This window comes from Pediculus humanus, genomic scaffold, assembly GCF_000006295.1.
Source record: "Pediculus humanus corporis 1103172107490 genomic scaffold, whole genome shotgun sequence".
NCBI lineage: Eukaryota > Metazoa > Arthropoda > Insecta > Psocodea > Pediculidae > Pediculus > Pediculus humanus.
Genome location: NW_002987106.1, coordinates 192,547 through 203,341, shown reverse-complemented (window position 1 = coordinate 203,341; position 10,795 = coordinate 192,547). Strand labels below are relative to the sequence as shown.

Genomic DNA, 10,795 nt, shown 5'->3' with positions numbered 1-10,795 from the left:
TTATAAAACTTTCTGTGGTTGTTGTATAAAACAAACAGAAAAAAAAAAAAAAATGAAAAAAAAAAAACAAAAAATTACATTCAAAATACATTCGAATCTCTCTCTTTTTCTTTCTCATGCTTTCATCTCACGCTCTCTCTCTCTCTCTCTTTTTTGAGGAAATGACGACACTGAGGAAAATATTGTAATAAATAAAAACAATTTGCACAAAATAATAATAATGATAATAATAATAATACTAATACATAAACGCAAACAAAAAACTTTTCTCTCTCTCTCTCTCACTCTTCGAATCCCAAATTTAAAACGCGGCGTTTTATGTTTATTGTTTCGAAACAAAATTTCACGCTTACTAATACTAATAATAATAATAATAATAATAATAATAATAATAATAATAATAATAATAATAATTTACAAATAATTGATAAATCGGCTAAAAATTAAATTTTAAATGATACATTTTTTACATGAAAAAAAATGTCATTGTTTCTTTTTTTTTTTTTTTTTTTTTTTTTTTTTAATTCATAAAATTTTTTTTTTTTGCTAAAACAAATTTTTTTGCTTTGTAAATGAAAAAATAATAAAAACAACAACCTAAAAAAAAATAATAATAATAATAATAATTTCTTTTAAAATTCTATTGAATGCCATGTTGACGATGATGACGATGACGATGACGTTGACGATGACTACGATGATGATGATGATGATGATGATGTTTCTTATGGGTTTATGTTTATTACGAAACATTTAATAATAATAATAATAATAATAATAATAATAATAATAATAATAATAATAATAATAATAATAAACACGGGAGGGAAGGAAACGAAATTTATTAATAATAATAATAATATAGAAATTCTCAAATTATTCAGTTTATTTTTAATAATAAATCTGCCATTATTACGAATTGTTTTAATTTACAAACAAAAACAAACAATAACAACAAACGTTAAAAAATATACAAACTCTTGTTGTAACAAACGTAAAATTTTTAACCCTCGTTTGGGGGAATCCTCCTCCCCCATTTTGGGAGGAGTCAAAAGGGAAACGTGAAAAATTTCCACAATTATTTATTTATTTTTTTTTTCACTCTTTCTCTCACTCTCACGCACTTTAACGGGGTGGTGGGGGGCGGGGGCGGGAAAAAAACGCACAAAAAAAAAAAAAAAAAAATTAAATAAAATCGACTTACCATTCGACAACACATTCAAATGACGACGACGACGACGACGTCTTGTGCCGCCGATTTCAATTTTGTCGGCGTTTTATTAAAAAAAAATATTTTTTTTTTTTTTTTTTTTTTTTTTTTATTTTCTTGCATCGTCTGTAAAAAAATGATATTAATAATAATAATAATAATAATTGAAAATAACGTTAACAATGAAATCGGCATTAAAATCAATTCAAAACAAATAATGATAATAATAATAATAATAATAATAATAATAATGAAAAAAAATGTATACACATACTTTTTAAAATAAGGTTGTCGACAAGTAGTCCACACAATATAATGTAAATAAGTTAAACATTAAACAATTTTAAATAAGTTAAAAATTACAAATTTTATCTATACGATTATAATTTAAAACAAAAAAAAAAAAAAAATAAATTGTAATTAAATTGTCCTTCGTTTAATTTTTAGAATATTAAGAAAGTGTATGTAAAAAGTATAACCGACTGACTTTTTGTCACATCGAAAGAAATGTACAAACATAATAATAATAATAAATCATTTAAAAACATGCCCATTATTGTCATGATGATGATGATGATGATAATTAAGATGACAGCAATGATGAAAATCATCATGATCATCATCGTAATGATTATTATTATTATTACTGTTTGCATGCAATCGTGAGAATGATATTACAAAAAAAAAAAAAAAAAAAAAAAGTTTTAAATGTTTACACATGTGATGCATGAAATTAATAAATTTTATCTCCATAATGTTATTGATTTCATCGAAAATAAATAAATAAATAAACAAACATAATTGAATAATGGGGTAACTTAATAGTTAATCATTACAACGACAAATATATTATTATTATTATTATTACTATTCACTCATCACTTTAATTTTAACGACTCATGCGACAAATGGAAAAAAAAAAAAAAAAAAAAAAATTATTTATACAAAATTCTCATTTTGCTAAATTAAATATATAGAAATTTTCTTAACGATAGCAAATCAATCAATGATTCAAATTAATAAATTTAAATTCGAATGTATAAAACATAATTTTTCTCGTATTCGATATTATAATTAAAACTTCTTTTAGCAAAATTCTTATTGTATTATTATTATTATTATTATTATTATTATTATTATTTTCCTTAATTTGTATTTTTTTTTTTTTTTTTTTTTTTTTGACAATTTTATAAATGGTATTTGAAATGATGATAATAATAAAAAAAAAAAAATTTGACTCACTTAAAATTGAATTTCTATACTTTAATAAACACATAAACATCCAATGGATTTTTCATCATTAAAATTAATTATGTATTATTTAATTAATCAATTAGTTTTATGAATGATAATAATAATAATAATTAAATTGATAATAATCAAATCGGTACGAAAAATTTACTCTCAATTCATATTACATAATATTTTAAATAAATTTTTTTTTTTTTCATAATTAATAAATTGATACTTGATACATTTTATAATAATAATTATTATCAATAAATTCGGTTTAAATAAATGAGTACGTTTATACATAAATAAATGTTAAATAAAATAATGTAGTTAAATAAAAATAAATTTAATCGTAAAAAAAAAAAAAAAAGTTATGAAAAAAAACGAATTAATTTCGTTTTCATAAAAAAACATTAAAAGTATATATACAAATTCACTTTCATTTAATATCATATGAAAATTTAACGGCACGCTCACAAACTCACAAAATGATAATATCAACGTATAATTTATAAAAAAAAAAAATTTATCGAAATATATAAATATTAATATAAAAATACCTGTTTAATATGTTTATATATAATATTCACCCTCGAATCATCATACATATCGTGTTAATATTTCCAAATTTTTTTTTTAAATAAATATAAGCGTCACGTCAACCACAGTATTTTTCCCGACATAAATTTATATGTGTATGTAAAAAAAAAATTAATTTAAAATGATTATAAAAAAACCGATAAATATTAAATAAAAAAAAAACTCTAACCGAATAATATTATTTAATTAAACGTATTATTAATTTTTTATCATGAACAAAATACAAAATATGATGCATTTTATTTAAAAAAAAAAAAATAATAATAACAAACGTAAAATAAACGCATTTTTATTTTGAGAATATGAAAGCAAGCCTACAAAATGGCGGTTTATAAATAACTTAGATACACAAACAACGCGGCAAACGAACAAACGCATCAAACGAACAAAAAATTTATTTATTTATATTTAAATTTCCCGCTATAAAATGCCCAGTTTATAATGTAAAAAATTTATTTTTAAATTTGATTTTAATTGAATGATTTATTATTATTATTATTATTATTATTATTATTAATTATTATTATTATTATTTAAATTATTATTAAATTTTTCGTTACTTTAAACAATATTGTAAATATATTATGTATTAATGAAAAATTTTTCCTCAACGTTCTTATTTATTTATTTTTAAATCTTAATAGTTAATAAATAAATAATGGATAAATTAAAAAGAAAACAATCAATAATAATGATAATAATAACGTATAGTAAATTTTAAATAAGGATTAATTAATCTCCCTCTCCTAAAACAAAATATAATAATAATAATTTGTTTTCTAATCAAAAATGGCGTCGTAAAAAATTATTATTATGACAAAAATCTAATTTATTGGTTATCGTAATTAAATATATTCGTTATTTATTAATAATAATAATGATAATAATAAATCAATGGAAATTTTTTAAATAGATTATTATAATTTTATGTATTTTAAAAAAGTAATCAAACAATTTATAATTATTATTATTATTATTATTATTTGTAATAAATAACGTTTTTTGCCGATCATTATTTATATTAACATAACATAACATAAGTTGATAATTTTTGTTTTTAATAATTTAATTAAAATTAATTAAATTCGTGTGATTACGATTAAATTTAAATTTTTTTTTTTTTAATTTCTCAAGTGTTTATTTATTATTATTATTATTATTTGTGAGTTATGTTGTTATCAATTCGAATTGATTTGAGGTTAGGTTTTTTTATAAAATTTAATTACAATAAATTTAAATTTAAATTTAAATCACTCCGAATTTATTATTATTATTATTAATATTATTATTAATATATTAAATTTTTTTTTTTTTTTTATATGTTAAAAAATTGTTGTTATGTGAAATTATTAAAATGGAAAGTTGTTATGTGTTAATTTTAAATTACGTAATAATAAATTGTCGTACTGGTTTTTTTTTTTTTTTACAGTGAATCTTTTTTATTTTAATAAATTATTTTATTTCTTAGGAAATTTATATATATATATTGAATTTCATAATTTATTACGTAATTAAATATATGATGTAGTTGATTGGGTGATGTCGATTCGTATGTATTTTTTTTTTTTAATATTATTTTATTATTATTAATGACAAGGTAATATAATAAAATAATTTTGTGTTTTTTTTTTTACAGATTTGTTTGTTTCATGATAATAACAATAATATTTGTAATCGAGTGAATAATATATTAATAATAATAATAATAATAACAGGTAGTGTGTTTAAAACAAATCAAATCGAATAATTTATTTAAAAATAATGTTATGACTGTTTTTGGTTTTTTTTTGACGACAACATGTTAATTTTTTTAGCCTTTGAAATTAATCAATATTATTATTATTATTATTATACAATTAACTGTGACATAGTATTGCTAAAAAAAAAATTAAATTGTAAACGGTGAAATATTGTGACTAATCGACTAATAAATCAATAGCCATTTTACTTATTTAACATTTGTATTAGTTAGTATGTTATTAAACTTTTATTTTATTATTATCATATTCAATTGATTAATAAGAATTTTAAATACTAACACTTTTAACAAAAGAAATCATTATATTACTTTTTTTAATAAACTAATCTGTCGTGTGAAAACATCAATAAAATTTAAAATAGTCATAAAAATTAATAAAATTTCTTTACATAATTTTTTTATTTTTTCAGACTTGTCAATTTTTCGAAGGAATTTAAAAAAAAAAAAAAATTTGTTTTTCAAATCTGATTCGATTTGATAAAATTTCAAATTTTATATTTTTTCATTATTGTAAATTTTTTTTTTTTTTTTAACGAAAGGAATGAATCGACTGCATATGGAAACAATCGTAATCAAAACCAAAAATTAAACCGATGAAAAAAAATAAAATAAATAAATAAATAAATAATTTTAGCATTTTTACGAATGTTACACATTGCAGTGACACATAATAATAATAATAATGTTTTGATTATTGTTTTTTTTTTTTTTTTGCGACTTGTATTTGTAATTTTTTTTTTTTTTTTCGTTGTTGTTAAAAAATAATAAAATGAATTTTTATTTTTTATGTTTTAATTAAATAATTTCTAAACCTTGTTATTTATTTATTTATTTATTTGTAAATTAAATATGTATGTATGTATGTACATTTTAAATAATTTTAATTTTCAGATATAATGGCAAAATATCAAAAAAAAAAAGAAAGGAATCCAATATGGGAATATTTTACAATAAGTTATTCTAAAAATAAAATGATGGCGGCACCATGTTGTAAAATATGTAAAAAAATATTTAAATATTCCAGAGGAAATGTGAAAACGTTTAATTTGATGAGACATCTCGATAGAAAACACAGATATTATTTTGAACAATATTTATTGAGGAAAAAATGCACAAACATAAGTGCTAATTATAAAAATGTCATCGTATGAAAATAATAATAATAATATTATGTAATATTGTAATGTCCATTATATATATGTTATGTATATGACAAAAAAAAATTTATATTTTTATATATTAATGTAATAATTGTTAATAACATACTTATGTACATATAAATTTATTAATACTTTTTGTTATAAAATTTTTTTTTATATTTTTATATACATAAATTTAAATTTATATAAATTTTTTTTTGATAGTTTATCATGGTACTGGTTTATTATTATGGTTGATGGTTTTTTTTGTTTTATTTACTTTTTATTAAAATAAAAATAGTTTTATAATATTGTTTTAATAACTTATTAATTATAAATAATAATTAAACTTATTAATTATTAAAGGAAAATAAATAAAATGATGATACAAGTTTTTTTTTAATTTAAAAAATTTTTAAATTATTTTTCCAGAAAAAAATAAAATTATTATTATTGTTTTCAATTGTTGTAAAGTTAATAATAATAATAATATTAATAATAATAATAATAATTAATAATAATAATAATGATTGTTAATTAAAATTTTATAATAAAAAACAAAAAAAATTTAAATAATTTGTTAAACAAAATTTTAATTTAAAAAAAAAGAAAAAAAATTAACGTTTTAAAATAATTAATTATGTTAAATATCTATTTAAAAAAATAATAATAATGATAATAATAATGATAATTATTAAATTGTTATGTAAAATAACTTCATATTATTATTATAGTAATTTTTTTTTTTTTAAAAAAAAAAAGTAATGATGATATCATACACACATTTAAAACATAATTTTTCCCCTCCCCCAATTCTCTTATCAGTAAATTATTATTATCACTTAAATAAAATTATTTAATTATTATTATTATTATTAACTCGCTTACATAAAAATTATTACTAGAGTAATAATAATAATATTGTTATTTATTATTAAAAAAATTTATTATTTTTTGTTCCATTTCAAATATTCATTCATCTCATTAAATAAAATTTAAATTTATATATATAATAATAATAATAATAATAATAATAGTAATAATAATAATAATTTTATTTAAAAAAATATGGAATTAGGTTTATATATAACAAATAATAATTTAATTTCAGGTTACAATGGTAAAAATCCAATATTTGATTATTATAAATTAATTAATGGAGGAAGAGTTTTATGTAGGATATGCGGTTGCGTTATGGCGTATAAAAAATCATCGTATTTGACCAACGTGGCACGTCATTTGAAAAGACATAGAAAATATTTCGATGAATATAATAATAAAAAATTAGAATTGAAAACGTCCAGGATGAAATGTTATTATAATAATTTCATTATGCCTCCTCCTCCTCCTTCTTATTCTTCTCACGCTACCTACGGAGATGGTTTTAACGATGATCACGAAGACATCCCATAATAATAATAATAATAATAATAATAAATTTATTATTATTGTTGTCAAACTTCCGCTTCCGGTATATACTAATTTTTTCTGTTCATTTAAAAAAAAAAAATGTGTTTTTCCTATTAACTTTCCATTTAAATTATTTACTTTATTTATAGTATTATTATTATTATTAATTAAGTTATCGTTATTCATATTAAATAATGTTAATAATAATAATAATAATAAAAATGGATATCGTTTTATTTATTTAAAAATTATAATTAATAAAATTTATAAAAAAATTTTTTTTTTTTTTTGTTTTATTCCATTTGTTTTGTTTGTTTGTTTTGTTGTTTGTTTGTTGTGGTTGTTTTAAATATTTAAATAATTATACGCACAACGCATGCGCATACGCACACTTAAAATGTAAACAAAAAAAAAAATTATTAATAATAATAATAAATAAGTTAAAAAAAAAAAAAAAATTTGTTCTTTAAAACCGGATATCCTGTTGTTTTGTTTATTTCAAAAACAGTTTTGCCAACAATTGAAAACAAAAAAAAAAAAAAGAAAATTTTTACTTTTATTTCTTAACTTAATTTATTATTATTATTATTATTATTATTATTATTATTATTATTATTATTATTATTATTATTATTATTATTATTATTATTATTATTATTATTATTATTATTAAATTTTTTGTTTTTGTTTTTCGCAGGTGGTTTTTGGCCGGATAATTTTTACGTATTAAAACAATTGAGAATGTTGAGAGATGGTAGAGAGGAACCGGAAAAGGCATTTGCTTGTTTCAAATGCGGAAATCGTTACGTACGTAAACACGCGCTTAAATCCCATTTGAGATGGGAATGTGGTATGCCACCACAATTTCAATGCACATATTGCGGATACCAGTGTAAGCTTAAACATCATTTAAAATCTCACATATCGAGAATGCATAACGTTGACCTTTGCAAATAAATTTATTATTATTATTATTATTACCTAAAACACACCGCATTCGTGATAAGTCTTCCTGTGTCCTGGTCATCTAATTCCTGAACAACAAACAACATCCGTTCAGGATCAGGAAAAATTTGTCTCAGGTCCGATGAAAAAAAAAAAAAAATTGTTACCTTCCGTTATCCTCTCCTTTATTTATTATTATTATTATTATTATTATTATTTCCACCCCTCCCCTCCCCCTCCTTTTTAGCTTTAACGTTGTTAAATGAAAAAAACCAAAAAATTTATAACGATGATGATGATGATAAATTCGTTGTTTTCTTCTTATGTACATAAATAATTTTTTTTGTTTTCCAGGTTTATTATTATTATTATTATTATATTATTATTAATTTTTTTTTTATTACCACAGAGAATTATCGTTATTAATTATTAAAATTTTAAAATTATTTATTTATAAATAATCGTTAATAATTTTTTTCTTATTGTTGTTGTTGTTATCGTGTTGTAATAACGTTTGTACAAAACAAACATAATAAAAGTTCAACAATTTAATTTTAATTTAAAAAAAAAAAAAAATGAATTCATGTACAAATTATTATTATTATTATTATTATTAATTTGTTTAAATTGGAAGAAGAAAAATGAAGAGAGATAGATAGATAGATAGATAGTTATTTTAGTTGTTGTTGTTGTTATTGTTGTTATTATTATTTTGTTGTAGTTATGTTTTTTAGATGAATAAAAAAAGAGAAAGATAGAGAGAGAGAGAGAGAGAGAGAGAGAGAGAGAGAGAGATACATAATGAAAATTTTTATATATTAATGTACAAATATTAAAATGATAATGATAATTATTATTATTATTACAAACACGAATAAAAAATTTATATATATAAATATTTATTATTTTTATATGTTGTAAAACAAAAGAAAAAAAAAGATTGTTTATATATTTTATATTATATTATTATTATTATTATTTGAAATTATTGATTAATAGTATTACTATTATTATTATCGTTAAGTTTTTAAGTTAATTTGTTGTTTGTTATTAATTTATTTAATTAAAAAAATTTGTTTCGGTTTTAGGTGAAATGTTTAAAATGTCGTTATCGTTTTAGAAGTTTGAGAGGAAAAAAAAAAAATTTAAAAAACAAATGAAATTGATATGAACAATCAAGTGTTTGTTTTTGTTGAGAAGCAGAAGAAAATTGGGAATAGCTTTTATAGGAAACAAGGTAAGACAAATTATTTAATTTATTTATGTTAATACAAACTCCGACAGTAACGTCGTGAAATACGTTTAAATAAAACGACAACAAAACATTGTTGTTGTTGTTGTTGTTGTTGTTGTTGTCGTAATGATTGTTGTTTCGAGTACTAATCGAACAATCATCATCGGGTGTCATTTTGTTTTCAAGCATTTTTTCCTTATTTTTTTTTTATAAATTTTATGCCGTGTTTATCGTTTGTTTGTTTGTTTAATTTTTAAAATGGAATTTTTGTCGTTTGTCGTTTTTCGTTGTCGTTTACGCGTCGTTTAAAATAATTATTTAATTAACTCACCTCTTGTTCTCTTGTTTAGAGTACTGCTCAATATTATTATTAATATCATCTTCAGTATTATTATTATTATTATTATTATTATTAAATCTACAAACAGCAAACTTTTCAAACGGGTATCAATATGACATTTTTAATTAACAATTTAAATATTAAAAAAAAAAAAAACGTTTCTGATTTTCTTTTCAAAATGGCTTCCCCAATCGTTTTAATAAATTTATTAAGTATTTATTTATTTTAATTTTCTTTAGGCCATGTTTTTCATCATCATCATCATCATCATCATTAATATTATTATTATTTGGATTGTGTGAGTATAAGGAAATAAATATTAAAAAACAAACAAACAAACGATCGCTTACGATTAAAAAAAAAATTAAAATGACGTCAAATAAATTTAAATAATTAATTAATTAATAAATCAATAAATAAATAGCAATAAATAACATACATAAATTAATTAATTAATTTATTTATTTATTATTATTATTATTATTATTATTATTTTAATTTTTAAAAATTGAAAAAAAAATTTTTTCGCTCAAACGAACACATTTTCATCGATAATTAATAATGATGACGATGATGATGATGATAATTATTTTTGTTATTTTTATTGGATTTTAATTTTCTTTTTTTGTTTTACGGACGCCATTTTGATTATTATTATTATTATTATTATTATTATTCCATTCAGGAAAAAAATTTAAAAACGTGATTCGTTCATATATTAAATAAATTTAAATTTAAATTAAAAAATTTTGTTGGAATTGCTTTTTTTTTTTCGTTTAAGCAAACTTTTGCAATTACATTGTTTTGATTTAAAACAATCGTTTGTTTTTTGTTGTTTGTTTTTTGTTTGTTTCGTTTTCTGTTTTTTTTTTTTTTTTTTTTTTTAAATTTAGCAAAAAAATTTAATTCGAAATCATATAATCAT

At 18.8% G+C, this 10,795-nt stretch overlaps 1 protein-coding gene across 1 annotated transcript; it reads left to right on the top strand.

The window, feature by feature from the left end:
* Window positions 1-7,135: 7,135 nt before the first annotated feature.
* On the top strand, window positions 7,136-8,308 carry Phum_PHUM149730 (uncharacterized protein; the record flags this gene model as incomplete). Its single annotated transcript, XM_002424711.1, has 2 exons — window positions 7,136-7,322; window positions 8,049-8,308. 2 exons carry the CDS (start codon window positions 7,136-7,138, stop codon window positions 8,306-8,308), a joined length of 447 nt encoding a protein of 148 aa, XP_002424756.1.
* Between the last annotated feature and the right edge of the window lie 2,487 nt (window positions 8,309-10,795).